This window comes from Lemur catta, chromosome 4 (genome assembly GCF_020740605.2).
Source record: "Lemur catta isolate mLemCat1 chromosome 4, mLemCat1.pri, whole genome shotgun sequence".
In the NCBI taxonomy this organism is placed as follows: domain Eukaryota; kingdom Metazoa; phylum Chordata; class Mammalia; order Primates; family Lemuridae; genus Lemur; species Lemur catta.
Window position 1 is genome coordinate 73,133,483 of NC_059131.1, and position 18,915 is coordinate 73,152,397.

The window sequence follows — 18,915 nt, forward strand, 5'->3', positions numbered from 1 at the left end:
GATGGAGGTATGACTACATGATGAGTGCCAGGTGCACTGTCGGGAGAATGAGAACGGACGCGCTTGGGACTCTGACTCGGGGGGATGGGTGGGACATGGAAAATGTATATAACCTAAACTTATGTACCCCCATGATGAGCTGAAATAAAAAATATATATATATATAAAAAAAAAAAAAAAAAAAAAAAAAGAAATATAGCCAGCCACAAGAAGATTCTTTAAGCTGTTTTGATGATGCAAATATAGTTTGGGCGAGGGCTGACAAATTTTTAGAAGTGAGGTGCCAAGCTTCAACCTTCCCTTACACCCACTTCTTAGAAGCTGCTATAGTATGAGATGTTCGCAGAGATGCCCTTGGGAATACTCCTGGGAGATATTTGGCCAGACTTAGCATCTTTTTACCTGATGAGACCTAAGAATTGTCTGTGATTTTTTTTTTCCTATTTGCTTTCTTTTTTTAAAAAATTTTTTTTATTTTTATTTTTAAAAGCACAGCAATAAAATTTTAATGGAATAGCTTTGGCCCAAGCAGGGGCAGTTCCCAGATGTCTCAGGACGTGTGTAAGCCTGCTCCTTTGTATGCATTCAATCACTTAAGTGTTGCTGATGTATTTATCTGACTCAAATCTTGCCTGCCACTGGTACAAGTCAGGTGCTTATTGTTTCTCATCACAGTTACTACAAAAGCTCCATAGCTGCTCTCCCTGCTTCCTGCCACTGGTCATGATTCAGCCCTGCCACTCACAGCAGAGGTAGCATTCTAAAAATGCAAATTTGATTATGTCAGCAGTGTTAAGAGTTCTGACTATGGAATCAGGCTTCCTGGGTTCAAATCCCAGGCCCGTTTTTTGTGATCCTGGCAAATTCTCTGTGCCTCAGTTACTTCATCTATAAAGAAAGAAGAATGACAGTGTTCAGGTCTGGTGCACAATCACCTGGAAATATTGCAAAAAATACACTGCCTAGCTTCCGCCCTCAGTTTCTGGTTCCCTATATCTTATATGGGGTCAAGAAATACATAATGCACAAAAACTTCTTAGGTGGTTGACATACCCTTCTGTGAGCCCTCTTGAGGTACTTTGTTGCCTTTAGGTTTTTGTACTTACTGTGTCTGATATGTGTACCCCCTTTGCCTGGCTACCTTCTGCTCTTCTTTCAGTACTTGGCTCAAGGCTTCTCTTTTGCAAAGAAGCTTCCCATTTCTGGGAATGACTTTCCCATTTTTCGATTTGGTGCTGTAGGTAGTCACCACCGTCACTGCAGCAGTTCAGTGTTAAACTGTATAAAATATCGGACGAGATGGAACACATTTCAGTTCTGGCCAACTATTTATAAAAGCATTAAATTTTTTTACTTCGTAGCACATAGCATTTTGCAATTTATGGTTTACTAATTTGCTGTCTCCCCTGCTAAGCTCCTTGAAGATAATTCTATATCCTCAATTCTGTATCTTGCTATATAATCTTTTAATTGTATTTATCATATAGTTAGAAGTTATTTGTTTCTCTTTAAAATTCTGCTTGCTGAAATAAAGCCATCTCTGTATAACACATCCATCTGTAAGGGCCATGTTACATGAGTTGTTTTCTTGTGTCATTCATTTGGATTCATCTACATTTGCTACTGGGCATTTCAGACTGACTGACCTCCTTGGTTTTCTGTAGGTTTTAGCTGGAACTCAATTTGATTTACTCCACATAATATTGGTAGATGAGGACATTGTGGGATGGAACCAGAAATGAAACCAGAAATATGAAAGATTTGTGAGCAGGTTTGGTTCTGGATTTTTGGTTGTTTCATGTGTTTTATTTAATGAATCATAACTAATTCATTTAGATTTGAGTGTGTAGTCATGTTTTTCTCGAGGCATTCAAGCTTTGTGCATTTTACTTTTCCTATCGATAAAATGAGGTAATAGACTAGATATCTAAAGTCCTTCCAGCTCTAAAATTTCTCCTATTCCAAGTAAAAATGCACAAGGATCCAAATATTTAGGTGGTATTACCGATAGTCAAGAACTAAGACTTGTTTTATCTTTTAAGTTCTCTTCATTTTACAAATAACACTATTCAGACACAGAAAAAAACGTTGGTATCTACAAAAAGTTATTTTCCTTTTCTTGATTACCCAGATTTTTTTTATGGGAGCTCTTTCATTATAGCTCTTTCCAATTTGAATGTAACCGAGAAACTCATTGAAGGCGATGCAGGGAGGCTGATAGGTAGATACAGCTCCAGTTTTCATGAAAGAATTTGCCAAATGATTTTTCTCAGTGTGCTGCTAGTGCACTAAAAAGGTTAAGATGATAAAAATTTCTATGAAACTGAATGGAATAGATTATTTTGCTCTTGAGTAACATTCAGGTTGTCTTTGTTTTCATTTAAGTACCAAGGATGACATTGATCTTGATGCCTTGGCTGCAGAAATAGAAGGAGCTGGTGCTGCCAAGGAACAGGAACCTCAAAAGTCAAAGGGGAAAAAGAAAAAGGAGAAAAAAAAGCAGGACTTCGAGTAAGTATATTTTAAATATATTTGGTTTTTTTCTTAGTTTTGGTACTGGGTTCACTTAGTAAACTATACCAGTGCTTCAAAATGTATTTTAATCCTTTTCCAGTGAAGATGATATCCTGAAAGAACTGGAAGAATTGTCTTTGGAAGCTCAAGGCATCAAAGCTGACAGAGAAACTACTGCAGTGAAGGTGAAAGACAGATTATTATTACCCATTCACGTCTCTTGTTCTATTCACACTTACTGGTGCTGGTTTTGGTAGCTGCATTTGGAAACTTTTGAGCAATGTACATATGTTAGTTAAAAGTTTATATAAAATCTGGTGCCACTTGGAAGGCTGAGGTGGGAGGATCCTTGGAGCCCAGGGGTTTGAGGCTGCAGTGAACTATGACTGTGCTACTGCACTCCAGCCTGGGTAACAGAGTGAGACCCCATCTCTTTAAAAAAATCTGATGCCAAAGGGAGAAATGGGAATGTAAAGGTATTTTATGGTATATTGCCTATTTGTAAAATTGGTGCATTTGGAAATATGATGAGATCCCCATCTCCACCTTCAGTTGTCTATATTGTTTCTTTTTCATCTTTGACTTTGGATAAGGCTCAAAGTAATGGAGAAATGATAGATATTTTTCATTCTTTCAATTTTCCTTTTAGGCTTTGTATGCCATTTAAAGAAGTTAGTAAATATAGAGACTAGTGATTAGTGCTTGTTTCAGAGCACCTGGATTCTGAAATTTGCAGTGAATTTGAGATGTGTCTGAGGCCAAGGCTGCTTTCTAGTGTTTAGTTGAGTTATATATTCTTGAAAAAAGACTGTTTGGAAATTATTTTGAGAGGTTTTTTTAATGTTTGCTTAACCATGTGATTCAGAGTGGTTTCATTTATTTTTAAAAAATGAAATATAATTCTGTTAATATTTCTAACAATGGAAACTTTTTAGCCAACAGAAAACAACGAAGAAGAATTCACTTCAAAACAAGATAAAAAAAAGAAAGGACAGAAGGGCAAAAAACAGAGTTTTGATGATAATGATAGTGAAGAATTGGAAGATAAAGATTCAAAATCAAAAAAGACTGGAAAACCAAAAGGGGAGGTATATTCTGGGAGTGATGATGATGATGATGATTTTAATAAACTTTCTAAAAAAGCTAAAGGGAAAGCTCAAAAATCAAATAAGAAGTGGGATGGTTCAGAAGAGGATGAGGGTAACAGTAAAAGAATTAAAGAACGTTCCAGAGTAAATTCTTCAGGTGAAAGTGGAGATGAATCAGATGAATTTTTACAGTCTAGAAAAGGGCAGAAAAAAAATCAAAAAAATAAGCAAGGTCCTAATGTCGAAAGTGGGAATGAAGATGATGACTCCTCTTTCAAAATTAAGACAGTGGCTCAAAAGAAGGCAGAGAAGAAGGAGCGCGAGAGAAAAAAGCGAGATGAAGAAAAAGCAAAATTGCGGAAGCTGAAAGAAAAAGAAGAGTTAGAAACAGGTAAAAAGGATCAGAGTAAACAAAAAGATTCTCAAAAGAAATTTGAAGAGGAAGCTGTAAAATCCAAAGTGACTCTTGATATTGGAGTAACCCCTGCCTCTGAAGAGAAAGGAGAGATTCCCACAGCTGCAGAAGGTTGGTAATACTATAGAGGAAAGAGCAAAAGGGTTTTGATTTCTACTTAGTCTAAATTGTGATCATTATGCCACAAAGTAATTTTGTTATTTGTCTTTGGTTATAAAGGTACTTTATTGTAAGACGCCGTTAAAAAAATTATATCTAAGTACTCTGACTTGATTTTCATCATTAAACATTTACATATACAGCATAAAATATCTTAAAAATGTTTTATGTACAGACTAGAATTTTTATAGAATTTCACGGTGAAAACTATTGCTGTTGATAAAGACTGTGGAAGTTGTCTGACAAAAAACTTACATTTTCTTCTGGTAACTCAGTGTCAAATAATACCTTCGAATTCTTTTTTCCCCCATCTTTAAACATCCAATTCAACCTATGAAATTCATAATAGAGAGATATGTTTTCATGAAGTTGTTAACACGGATAGTGTGTTTAACCGAAAAACTTAACATACTAAAATTAGTTAACATCTTTTAAGCAACAATGAGCCACGTTTTTGTGCCAGAACCAGTTAGGAAAAAAATAAAAGTTCTACCTAATTAATAAATTATGTAGGGCATACCTTATTTAGAACATACCTTTTTTAAACACTGTAATTTTTATTATCTGGACATTTTTGAGGAGAAACAAGAGTGTTTCTGGACATTTTTGAGGAGAAACACCCTTAGCTTCTTTTTAATTCTTTAAAATTTTGGGGGTATAATTATCTATATTTTTGTGTTTTAGCCTCCTAATATCTCTTTAAAATAGACATCATTCTCATCATCCCTATCTTACAGAACTGAAACTAGCTGTAAAACTTAGGTGGGAATTAGTTTCATTCTATTCAGTAGAGCTTAGGCATCTGTAATCTGCTAGCTGCTCTGCCCAGGTACCATGGATTAAGAGATACATTAGATACAACATTGGCCTTTCACTGCTGACAGGATCTTTCTGTTTTCTTATACTGGTCAGCACAACTCAGAACAACACCAGCATCGTAAACTTCTTAGGAGGCCAACCATGGGTTATTCTGGGCTGTTTTGTACTCAAGTGGTCAGGATGCCTAGAGACCCTAGCCTGCTACTGGCATCAGCCTTGCCCCATTATAGTTGTTGAATTCTGGCTGGGTTTTGCTCATTATTACTATAGGAAATGACTATTTTTTTCTTTAAACATTTTGCTTCTCTTCTTTTTTGGTAGATGACAATGAAGGAGACAAAAAGAAAAAAGATAAGAAGAAAAAAAAGGGGGAAAAGGAAGAAAAAGAGAAAGAAAAGAAAAAAGGACCTAGCAAAGCCACTGTTAAAGCTATGCAAGAAGCTCTGGCTAAGCTTAAAGAAGAAGAAGAAAGACGGAAGAAAGAAGAGGAAGAACGTATAAAACGACTTGAAGAATTAGAAGCCAAGCGTAAAGAAGAGGTATGTTTTGGTAAATATGCTAATATTGATATTGTGTTTAACTTAAAATATGTTTCCTATAAAATATCTCTAATCTTCTCATTCTAAAAATTTCATAGTTGTATGGCAATTCAATTATCTTATTGTTCTGATATAAATAATGTGAAGAGGTACAGAAAATCTTAATTTCCTCATGTACAACTAGAAGTTGCTTATTTATCATTGCCAGTAATCTAATGTGATGTTAATTAATAATCATGCAACATTTAAAATATTTTCATTTGGAATCTCTTAACATACTTTGCATGAAAATTGGGTTGTTTACATTTAAATTTTATAATTCATTAAGCTAATATAATTTTTGTCTGACCTATTCTTTCATAGGAACGATTAGAACAAGAAAAAAGAGAAAGGAAAAAGCAAAAAGAAAAGGAAAGAAAAGAACGCTTGAAAAAAGAAGGGAAACTTTTAACTAAATCCCAGAGAGAAGCCAGAGCCAGAGCTGAAGCTACCCTTAAACTTCTACAAGCTCAGGGTAAGTAGTACTACTCTTAGTTAACTGAATAGTCTGGATGGTTCTCTCATGCAGTTATATCTCTCTAATGTTCAGAAGGAGAATTAGATTTGAACCAGAAGAATAATTCCTATGAAAATGCTGTAAAAAAGTTTAATAAAAATGTAAGGAATAGGTAATGTAATTTTATTGTTTAAGAAGATGACTTCTACACTAGGACAAATATTTATGTATAAATGATAGTATGTCTATAAATAAGTTCCCCCAAACAAAAATAGAGTTAATAGTAAAATAAGTCTCTGTGTAGCTGTCAACCAGTTTCAACAATTGTCAACATTTGCCATTCTTATGTTGTACCCTTCATCCAGTTTTTTTCCTGGAGTATTTTAAAATGAATCCAAGATAGCATATTATTTTGACCACAAATACTTTAGTGTGTATCTAATAAATAGGGATAATTTACTTTTTAGAATGAGTACATATTATCACATTTTACAAAGTTAACTAATTCTTTGATATCATTTGATTTTCTCTCCCTGTTTATTAATAATATTTCCCATTTATCTTAATAGTGTCTTTGTTCCATAAAGAAGAATATTTGGGGACCTCCCTTAATTTCCTGTTTCTGTATTCCACAGATTTTTATATTACAGTCTTTTTAGTGCATACACTGTAATTATATCAACAGCTACTATTTACTGTGTAAATATTAATAGTATGTAACTTACGCTACAATGAACCTTTTTTTTTTACGGTAGAAACGGGCTTTATTGGTTGCAATGCAAAGTGCAACAGGAGGGGAATAGGATAGGACAGCTCCTGCTCCTGGGGCGGCGTCCGTCGTCCCTGCTGCCACCCTGGGAGTACAATGAACCTTTGACATTGTCTACTTTTTACTCATAAAAATCTTACAGACATTTTTGTTACCATGATATAGATGATGAAATGGTGAATCAAGGAGTTTAAACAGCTTGCCCAAGGTTCCAGAGCTGAAGTATAGACTACCTCTTTATTATACGTTATATGTTCAGATAGGAGTAGTAGCTATAGAGAAACACAGTACTTAGAATTTCAGAAAGTTTTGTTTTTATAGCTTTTTTTTTTGGAGACGGCCTAGAATGCTGTGGTATCAGCCTAGCTCACAGCAACCTCAAACTCCTGGGCTTAAGCGATCCTTCTGCGTCAGCTTCCGAGTAGCTGGGACTAGACTACAGACGCACACCACCAGGCCTGGCTAATTTTTTCTATATATTTTTAGTTGTCCAGCTAATTTCTTTACATTTTTAGTAGAGATGGGATCTCGCTCTTGCTCAGGCTGGTCTCAAACTCCTGACCTTGAGCTATCCTCCCGCCTTGGCCTCCCAGAGTGCTAGGATTACAGGTGTGAGCCACTGTGCCTGGCCTATAGCTTTTTAAAAAATAAAATCAAGTATACTTTTTTTTTCTTTTGGGAGACAAGGTGTCTCCCTCTGTTGCCCAGGCATGTCATCATAGCTCACTGCAACCTCAAACTCCTGGGTTCAAACAATCCTCCTGCCTCAGCCTCCTGAGTAGCTGGGACTACAGGCATGTGTTACCACGCCTGGCTAATTTTTTCTTTTGGTAGGGACAGGATCTTGCTATATTGCTCAGATTCGTCTCAAACTCCTAACCTCAAGTAGTTCTCCTGCTTTGACCTCCCAAGGTGCTGAGATTACTGATGTGACCCACTGCCCCCGGCCCTTAATGTTTTCTTTAAATGGTCATATAATTACTCTAAAAAATAACATTAGCAACAACAAAACAAACAAACACTAATACTCTACTTATTTGAATTGATTAAGTTATAATTTTTGGAGCTATTAGAAATGACTTTCATGTGGGTGTGGTAAATTCACCTAGTCCAGTGTATCTTAGAAGAGGGTCCTAGAAAAACTCCTTTAATGAATTGAAAGATTTAATTGAATTCACCTCATCAATTACAGCATTATTGATTTATTAAGGGCCTACCGTGTATAAGATGTTGTGTATATCTGCATACAAGGTGACACTTTTAAAATCTTATCTGCAAATGTGACCATGCTGTTCATTTGTGCTAATATTAGGTTATTAAATATGAAATATCTGATTTCTTTAGGTACTATGACAGTTAATATCTATGCCATTTCACTTTGATACTTCTTGTTTTATTTTTATTGTGAAGGTACAGCCCCATTCTTTCAATTGCATGTTTTGGCTTGTGATTATCTTTCAAATTTTTTTTATAGCAATTTTTGTGAAACCATGGATAAGTCAAAAATTCTAGTTATTTTCAAATATGAGTTCTGTTGTAGAACCAATGTAGCGCAGACAGCTCGAAATACCAACGAATTGTTTGGGAAGGACGTGGCTGATGAATGCACAGTATGTTGATGGTTTGAAAAGTTCCATTCTGGTGATTTTAATCTTGAAAATGAGCCACATGGGCAACCTGAGACCAAGGTGGATAATGATGAGCTGAAAGCTGTAGTGGAAGCAAATCCATCTCAACCCTATGTGTGAATTAGGAGCATGGTTTGATGTTTTGATTCAGAATCAGACATTTCATATTCAATGACCTAATATAAATTTTTGGTAAGGAGATTTTTTTGATTCAGCCACCCTCTGAATTACAAAAAGTTCAAAATTTGAGTGTCTGAATTCATACTTTCTCCTCTAGTGTTCAAATCCTGGCACAAGTGTGAGCAAAGACTATTTCTAAATTCAATATTCAAAACTTAGTATAATTAATATTAAATATCACATGTAAAGATAGATACCTCCATAGACTTCACTGTACTCTGACATTGGTTACAGATTTACTGAGTAAAAAATTTGTACCTTTTTTTACTTAGCATTTGGTAAATTAAGACCTGATAGACAAAAACCATATAGTAATTTGAACAGGGACAGTATAAATAAAGAACTATTAACAGAGGGTTGGAGTAACAGGAACTTGTTTAGTAAGATTTAAAGAAAGTAACAAAGAATACAGGAATACCAGATATAAGGAGCAGTCACTATACCCAGGACTGAGATCACCCAAGGAAGACCTCTGCCCAAACAGTGCTTCTAAGATACAGACCTCATTGAAGAGGATGTCACATGACTCACTAGACAGTAATAAGTAGCCGAGGTGCTGTGTAGGCAGAGCTTGCTTAAAGTCTGTCCTCTGGCTGCCGTGGCTCATATTAAGCTGCTGGAACTGAGATCTAAAGCAGCCTTCCTTTATGTGAGCAGGTACAGGAGAAATTGCACCTTACAGAGGAATTTGGCAAGAAAGCATACCAGATCACAGAAAACAATCTCCTTTTTCCTCCAGTGTCCCTTGAATACCCCCCATATGACAACACTTACCATTGTTCCAGCTGACAAAAGAGAGATATTTACAAAGCCCACCTCCATGACTACAGAGCAGCAGACAAAGAAGGGCATCTTGAGCACACATTTGAGTGTAGTTAGCACCCAGATACCATATTTGGCAACTGTTTGAAAGGCTAAGAGCACTTATGAAGAAATTGGGATGGGATTGACCAGGGAGTAATTGGCCAATCTCAGAAATGCTATTTTAAGGAGTAGTGAGACTTGTTATGGTAATTAGAGAAAGATTACAATTTAAAATAATGAACTTAACATCAGTCTTTAGGACGGGCTTGGAGGAGATGGTCTCTCAAGTAGCATCTCTGGTCCTGATCTCTTATTTTTCACAGTGTTGCCCAATGTTTGCCATCTTATTTGTTTCCCTATGGTCTATTAATAAAAGTCCAAATGTCTTAGCTTGACATTAAAGACCCTCCATAGTGCACTCATATAAGTCATCTGATTAAAAGGTGCTATAGTGTTGTTACATTGTATCTTTGAAAGACATATTGTTAAGTAAAGATGAGTTATTGCATTCATTATCTAGAATCTTGTAAAACTTATTCATTAAGCTCAGAATGTGTTCTTAGTGTAGGTATCTGCACGTGTTTTCATATATTTACTCTGAGATGTGCAGCAAGTTAGTTAATTTTTCAGACTTTTTTTGGGGGGTGGGTGGGCGGGGGGACAGAGTCTCACTCTGCTTTTAGGGAATTGTGATTAGGTTGGACCCATCTGGATAACCCAGGATAATTTCCCTATCTCAAGGTCCTTAATCTGAATCACATCTGTAATGTTCTTTTTGCCATGTTAAGTAATGTCACATGTTCTAGGAATTCGAACATGGACATCTTCAGGGGTTATTATTCTGCCTACTGTACACTTTAAACTTATTTTCATTTTATTTTGTGAGTTCACCACAAAGAAAGCATTTTACTTGTGAGTGTCATGTTTGACCATATCTTTCAAAGACCAAAATCTCTTGGTAAACAGAAATCAACATATTACTCTGAAATGTGCAGCAGGTTACCTGATGCTATTTATTTGCCTGTAGGCAAAATGTCTTGTCCCTTTAGTCCTTAAATTTGAGTGCTGAGGCGAAACATAGCTGATTAATCGAAATTATGATCAGGAGATATATAAATGGTGGCAAATTTTGCATAATTACTGAGGAAGTGTTTGGAAGAATAGTGTTAATTTAGAACCTACTTTTGTCTTCTTGGTATTCCTGTGAGATTTTTAGGGGCATATATGATGAAAGGACAGGATAGGTTAAAGGCTTCTCTCAACTGTGGCCTCGTGTTGGCTTTTCTACTATTGTGTTCTATTTCAGTCATTCATAGCCTGAAATTTATGGAATATAGTCAATATCCATGGGTTCTGTGTTCATGGATTCAACCAACCGCAGATTGAAAATATTTGGGGGAAAAAATGGGTAGTTGCATCTGTGCTGAACATGTACAGACTGTTTTTGTTATTTTGTAAACAATATAGCATAACAACTGTTAGCATAGCATTTACATTGTGTTAGGCATTATAAATAATCTAGAGATGATTTAAAGTATACAGGAGGATGTATGTAGGTTATATACAAATACTACACCATTTTGTATAAGGGACTTGAGCATCTGTGGATTTTGGTATCCATGGGGCCTGGGGTCCTAGAACCAATCCCCCACAGATACCTAGGGATGACTGTACATAATGATTCCAAAACTCCAAGTGGAGGTTTTTGTGGACTTTTTAGGGGATGTGAGGAGAAGAGCTCCATAATTTCTGTCCTTTCAGCTGTAAAATTTTTAAATTATTTTGTTCATTTTTAGTTGAATACATTGTTGCGTAAATAGTTTTTATACCATTGGTATGGTACACTGATTTGGTTACTTCACTTTGGCTAGAGGAGCCTGGATAGGGGTTGCGATGTCTGAAACGGTTGAGGGGACTCCCCTTTTTTTTCTTTTGCTACTTTGGCCAAATTTTGTGTGAAACTTGACAGTAACATTGTGAATTTTCACAATAAGCTTGAAGTATAAAACTCTGACAGAACTTCATCTTTTAGGCCAGAGTGATCAGAAAAAGGGGCTTCTGGGAGCCAGAGTATAGGGGAAACTACAGAGAGGAGAGAGCTGGAGAAAGAGGGTCTATTCACAGATGGCAATTGGCTATATAGAAAATTCCATGGCATCTCCTCTTGTCCATCCCCCCAAAAAACCCCTAGAGCTAATAAGTGAGACTAACAAGGTTATAGATAAAGGCCAATATGCAAATGTCAACTCTATTTCTGTATGCTAGCAATTAACAGCTTAAAATAAAAAGTAAAGTAATAATATTTATAGTAGCCATCCCCCCAAATGAAAAATTGAAATAGTTAGAAATCTAATATTTGTAGGATTTGTGTGCTGAAAACTGTAAAACGCTAATGAAAAAAATCAGAGACAGCATATACAAATGGACAGATACTGTGTTCATGGGTTGTAAGACTCAATATTGTTAAGATAACTATTTCTCCCAAACTGATCTATAGATTCATTGCAATCCCAATCAAAATTAAAGCATGATATTTTGTGGATATCTATAAGGTATTTATAAAATGTATGTGAAAAGACCAAGGAGTTAGAATGGCCAGAATATTTTTGAAAAAGGAGAAGAAACTTAGAAGATTCATAATACCTGATTTCAACAGTTATTATAAACTACAGAAATCAATGCAGTGTGATATTGGCAAAAGGATAGAGACAAATACATATAGACAAATAGATCAATAGAAGAAAACAGAGTCTCTATATGGTCAGTATATAGATAAAAGGTAATTCAGTGGATAAAATACAGTCTTTGTAACAAGTGGTACTAGAAGAATTGGACATCTGTATGCAAAAAACCTAGTCTTCAAAATGGGTCTTAGATCTAAATATAAAATATACAACTATAACAATTTTAGAGGAAAACATAGGGGAAATTTTTGTGACCTTGTATGAGGCAAGAGTGCTTAGATATGACTCTAAAAGTATAATCCATAAAGGGAAAAATGATAAATTTTTTCCAGTTCAAAACATTCTCTGCAAAAGATAACATCAAGAGAATTTAAAGACAGTACCTCTAAATCGCACAGCTGACAAAGGATTAATATCTAAAATATATAAAGAACTGGGAATTCTGCAATAAGAAAACCAATAAGTCCATTTAACAGTGGCAAAAGATTTGAACTGACACTTTCACCAAGAAGCTATAAACACGTGGAAAGAATGCTCAATATCATTAGTCATTCAGGGAAATCCAAATTAGTACCACAATGAGATAGCAGTACACATCTATTAGAATACATAAGTCTAAAGGAAACCTATTTTTACCATATGCTGGTGAGGATGCAAAACAGTTGGAACTCTCATATGTTATTGGTGGGAATGCAAAATGATAAAGCCACTTTGGAAAACAGCTGGGAGCTGCTTATAAAATTTAGTACATATTCACTTTATGTCTCATCATTCCCCCTCTGAAATATTTGCCCAAAAGAGATGATCACGCAAGAACCTGTATTAAAATGTTCATACCTGGTTTATTCATAATTGCCAAAAAACAGAAACAACTCAAATACCCTTCAGCTGTTGAGTGGATAAACAAACTGTGGTACAGCCATACATTGGAATGCTCCTCAGCAATAAAAAGAGTCAGAGTATTGATAACATACAACAAAGTGGACAACTCTCAACGTCATTATGATAACAGAAGCCAGACTGAAGATTCCACTTATGTGACATTTTGGGTGGTGGAGAACAGGTCTATGGCTACCAGGGCTCTAAGAATGTGAGGAGGGTGTGACTATGTGGAGAAGCACAGGCAGTGGAGCTGTTCTGCATCTTAATGATGATAGTTGTCAAAATTATTACTGTACATCAAAAAAGAATTTTTCTGTAAGTAAATTTTAAAATACCTTATATAAAAAAGACAGATTTTTTGATGAATGTCCTTCTGCATTTTAGGATATATGTCTCTGAGGTGAATGAAATGTTACCTTTTTAAATAATACATCACAGGTGAACATGCAAGTACTATAAACCTGAATTTTTCTTTTTTTTTTTTTTTTTTGAGACAGAGTCTCACTCTGTCACCCTGGCTAGAGTGCTGTGGCGTCAGCCTTGCTCACAGCAACCTCAAACTCCTGGGCTCAAGCTATCCTCCTGCCTCAGCCTCCCGAGTAGCTAGGACTACAGACATGCGCCACCATGCCTGGCTAATTTTTCTATATATATTTTTAGCTGTCCATATAACTTCTTTTTATTTTTATTAGAGATGGGGTCTCGCTCTTGCTCAGGCTGGTCTCAAACTCCTGAGCTCAAATGATCCACCTGCCTCGGCCTCCCAGAGTGAGTGCTAGGATTACAGGCCTAAGCCACCAGGCCCGGCCTAAACCTGAATTTTTCCATTTTTATCCCTCAGGTGTTGAAGTGCCATCAAAAGACTCTTTGCCAAAGAAAAGGCCAATTTATGAAGATAAAAAGAAGAAAAAAACACCACAGCAGCTAGAAAATAAAGAAGGTTTGTATATAACATAGCCTCTGATTTAGAAACAGTTTTGTTTGTCTTTTTCCCACAACCTTCAAAAGAGTATGTCTTTAAAAAATATAAATTGAAAATGCATGTTGAAACTTATTTCTAATACTTATTAGTGTCATTGTTCTCAACTGATTGACATTACAAGCCAATGGAACAAATGCTTTAGTTTGAAAAATCTGAGTTCTACCCCATGAATACTCTGTTGTTAACTCTGAAAAGCAAAACTGTCATTCTTATTTTTTCTTGGTTTTCCTTCTGAGCCTTCTGTGATTTTCTACTCTAGTCCTTGACTAGAAAGAGTAGTTTCCTAAATAAAACATATGACTGATATTTAAATGTTTTCTAAACTTGCTGAAGAAACAGGAGTGCAATACTGATTTTTTTAATTGTTTTTAACAGGGTATCTTAGCAGAAATTGTGCCCTGAAAAATATCATTAACTTCTTTTCTGCCCTTTTTTTAGTGTCTGAACCAGTAGAATTAAGTGCTACTGTGGAAGTTGTGGAACAAGGAGTACCAGAAAAAGAAGAGACACCACCCTCTGTTGAACCAGGCCAGTAGCAGTAGCTGATTGTTTAATTAGTTAATTCTTATTAAATAGTGTTGATATGTCATAAGTAGTCTTAGTTACCATTAAATAGTTTGGGGGAACCAAATAAATATCTGGCTGATGGCCTTCTTTCTTCATAGTTCTTTCTTTTCTCTAAACTATTTCTTTTCATTTCCACTTTGAAAAAGTATCCAAGTAAGACTTTGAATCAGTTTTTTTTCTTTTCAGTAGTGCTAGTAAAATGTTTTGTATAGAGGATAGAAGGTTTTAGGTTTTCTCTGATGGTTTTATTTATGGATCAGAAATCTGAAAGAAGGCCTGAAGTTTTTTTAATGCTTTGGAAGCAAATTGGAAGCATTTTTAATTAGAACTTTTAAAGTACCATTAAATTGGCATTTTAGAACCTTAGAGATCGGCTTCTATTTATATTTACTTATTTATTTTGAGGTATTTGTGTTTTGAGGGGTTGGGGGAAATCTCTGCCCTTTTTTTTGATTAAACATTGTTCTAATTCATAAGACTATATAATTGACAAGAGAGGCAGGGGCTAGCTAAATATATGTTAGGTATTAAAGAGAATTTCCAGTATTTGAAGATAGGATCAGGAGTGGGAACAGCCTTAGAGAATGTCAAGACTGACTCACACAGGTGAATGATATATTGATAGTTCTTTTCCTTTTGCTCCTCTTTTTTTTAAGTGCATAGGATCATTTCACCTGGGTAGAGCTCAGCTTAGCATCGATATGTTGAAGTTAGAGAAATTCAGGTTGATGCTTAATAGCAGATCACTATTTTAGGTCATATTTGTAGCACCAGAAAGATTTGCTAATTTAGGTGGATGTTTTAGGTACCTGTTTCTGAGTCTCATTTCCTATTCAAGATAACTTATCTAGATTTGTTGATGAATAATTATTATTACAGGGAAGCAAATACTATATGTCTCACCTTCATCTTCCTTTCACTTAATAGTAGTTTTGCCTGGTTGGATTTTGGTAAAGAGAAGCATTGTTAAGGAAAGTATTAAGTCTTTAACATTCAAATAATTAAAAATTTACCTTTCTGGCTGTTTTGGGGTTATAAGCACAGCATTCTGACATTGTTTTGAATTGGAGTGGTGGTGGTAGCTTTGTACATTCAACTTTGGAATTTTAGTAGTATTTTGATATATCTGTAAAGGTTAAAGCAAAAATGAGGAATAAATTCTGTGTGTTAAGTGTGAATGAGTTGATGATAAAAGATGTATGTGAAATTTTATTTGTCCTTAAGAACTGAGTGCATTCCATATAGAAATAAAACTCAATGGAAATCAAGCAGGTGGGAGGCGGGTAGAGGAGATGAGTAAATTCACACCTAATGGGTACAATGCACACTATCTGGGTGATGGGCACACTTACAACTTTGACTCACTGTACAAAAGCAAATTATATAACCAAAATATCCTGGACCCCCATAATACTCTGAAATTAAAAAAAAAAAAACTGAGTGCATTCATATACTCCTTTTTTTTTTTTTTTTTTTTTAATTTCAGGTCATTATGGGGGTACAAAAGTTCAGGTTATATATATTGCCCATCCTCCCCCATCCCCCTGAGTCTGAGCTTGGGACATTTAAATGTCTGGATTTTTAATATTTAAATTATCTCATATAAAATCTGGGTTAGTTTTAGTGTATATTCAAAGTAGTAGGAAATGGAAGCATTGAGTAATAGTAAATTATAGCATACTAGTTATTATTGAAAAGAGTTCCAAAGATAACAAAGTTGCATAAATATTTTTTTGCATACCTAAAACATTTCTTTTTTTATGTTACAGCATAATTTTTTACTTTTTTGCTAAAAGCAGCTTCATATTTCTAAATAACTTTGGTGTCTTAAATGAAAACTTTTATTTACAGAAGAAGAAGAAGAAACTGAGGATGCTGGATTGGATGATTGGGAAGCTATGGCTAGTGATGAGGAGAGAGAAAAAGGTAAATAGCTCATAAGCACACATTGATAAATCTAGTGATTATTAGAGATGTTTGGTATATATTTAAATGAATAGTCTTTTGATAATGAAAGCCATAGAACATTTCTGGGGACAAGGACCAGTCATGCTCACTCCATTGCCATGGTTTTTAAATCCTCATCTGGGTCTTCATTTTGTGAAGGAATGGTTCTTCAGAAGGTCATTTGCAAGATAACTGCCTAGAATTTATTTTTTCTAAAGTGATGATGTTACAAATAGGGTTGTATTTAAAACTAGCCTACAAAAAGCCATGTTGACTTAAAATGTAAAAAACTGATTAGTTCCTAATCAATATGAATAAAAAGTAAGCATTTTTCTTTGTCTTTATTTCATGTCCTTTGTTACTGTCTACTTTCTTTCGTTTTATTTTATTCATTTATTTTTTTTTTGAGACAGAGTCTCACTCTGTTGTCCGGGCTAGAGTGCCATGGCGTCAGCCTAGCTCACAGCAACCTCAAACTCCTGGGCTCAAGCAACATGGTCAATTACTGTAAATATTTCATATGTGATTGGAAAGAGCACATATTTTGCAGTAGTTGGGTGCCTTGTTTTCTATATTTAGATCAAGTTTGTTCATCATTTTGTTCAAGTCTTTTATATCGTTTGAGTTTTTTTCTGTGCTTTTTCCCCTCTGTTACTGAGACCAGTGTGTTAAAATCTCCCATTGTGATTATAGATGGTCTTGTTCTTCTTGAATTCTGTTAATTTTTGCTGTGTATATTTTGATGCTGCATCATTAGGTGAATACAATCTTGTATCTTTCTAATGAATTGACTCTCTATCATTGATATATATATCCCTTTATTTCTAGCATTGCCTTTTGTCTTAACAATTCATATTGCTACACCAGCTTTGATTTACATGTTCTTTTTCTGTTTTCATTACTGTTTCTGTATCCTTAAACAGCACTGTCTGAATCTGTTTGTGCTGCTTTAACAAAACACCACAGACCTGGGTAATTGATAAAGAACAGAAGTTTCTTTTTGTGGGGGTGTGGGACAGGGTCTCTATCTTTCTCTGTTGCCCGGGCTAGAGTGCAGTAGTGTCATCATACCTCACTGCAACCTCAAACTCCGAGGCTCAAGCAGTTTTCCTGCCACAGCCTCCTAAGTAGCTGGAACTACAGGTAGTGCACACCACCATGCCTTGCTAATTTTTTTCTGTTTTGTAGAGATGGTCTCGCTATGTTGCCAAGGCTGGTCTCAACCTCCTGGCCTCAAGCGATCCTTCTGCCTTGGCCTCCCAAAGCTAATATTATAGGCATGAGCCACCATACCTGGCCAGAAATTTATTTCTTTCAGTTCTAGAGGCTGGGGAGTCCAGGATCAAGACACCACTCGTAGTGGTGTCTGGTAAGGACTGCTGTCACTTTCCAAGATGGCACTTTGTTGGTGCATCCACCAGAGGGGAAGGAGCCCTGTGTCCTCACATGGCAGAAGGGGAAGGAAGGACAAGAGAGGCAAACTCTCTGAAGAGAGCATTAATCCATTTATGAGGGTGACTTAATCACTTCCCAAAACCCCACCTGTAATACCAGCCCAATGGGAATTAAGTTTCAATGTAAATTTTGGAGGGACCACATAGACACCATAGCAAGACTCTAGTTGAGATTTTTAAATCCAGTTTGTCATTCTTTATATTTTACCTAGAGCACTTAACCCATTACATTTAACATTTTATATAATTAATGAATTATATTGGTTTTAAAGTTTTCATCTTACTAAGTCCTTTTTTGTTCTGCCTGTTTCTTTTTTAACTTTCTAACCATCTTTTGGATTGTTGGATTTTTTTAATTCTGTTTTTTTCCTTTTCCATGAGTTTGAAAGTTGTATAGTTTTCTAATTTTTTTAGTGGTTATTCTAAGAAATTTTTACATGCATCTTTGAACTTAGAATGTGTCTAATGTCACCCTCTCTCCAGACAATACAAGTATTTTATAGCACTTGAACAACATTTATCCAACTCTCAATTTAGATTATTATTACTTTCATTGCTTTTCATTTTCTTTTTTAAACCTCATATTAGCTTACTACTCTTATACAGCCAATATTTATTATTTAAATTTACCCACATTCATTCATAGCGTTTTGTTGTGCTTTATTTCTTCCTGCCTAAAGAACACTTTTTAGAATTTCGTTTAGTATGCATCTGTAAGTCAGACATTCCGTTTTTGCTTTTCTTAAAAATATCTTTATCTTCACTTCTTTAGGATGTATCTACTAAAGGAAGAATTCTTGGTTGAAATTTTATTGAGCACTTTGAAGTTATTGTTCCCTTATCTTGGCTTTCATTGTTTCTGTTGAGATGTCAGGCATCAGCCTGAATTTTTCACATCTTTTGTTTTCAGCAGTTCTATCATGGTGTGCCTAGAGTAGGTTTCTTTTTATTTATTCTACTTGTAGGGCTTTCTTAACATATGCTTTTA

General features: G+C 35.4%; 1 protein-coding gene across 1 annotated transcript in view; it reads left to right on the plus strand.

Annotated features, from left to right (window-relative positions):
* The window catches only part of EIF5B (eukaryotic translation initiation factor 5B), a 69,974-nt gene that overhangs the window by 24,541 nt on the left and 26,518 nt on the right, over positions 1-18,915 (plus strand). The window contains exons 2-9 of the mRNA XM_045550232.1: positions 2,386-2,511; positions 2,615-2,699; positions 3,450-4,128; positions 5,317-5,534; positions 5,898-6,048; positions 13,819-13,917; positions 14,398-14,487; positions 16,378-16,452. Coding sequence (XP_045406188.1) covers positions 2,386-2,511; positions 2,615-2,699; positions 3,450-4,128; positions 5,317-5,534; positions 5,898-6,048; positions 13,819-13,917; positions 14,398-14,487; positions 16,378-16,452 — 1,523 coding nt within the window. The remainder of the gene's footprint in view (positions 1-2,385; positions 2,512-2,614; positions 2,700-3,449; positions 4,129-5,316; positions 5,535-5,897; positions 6,049-13,818; positions 13,918-14,397; positions 14,488-16,377; positions 16,453-18,915) is intronic.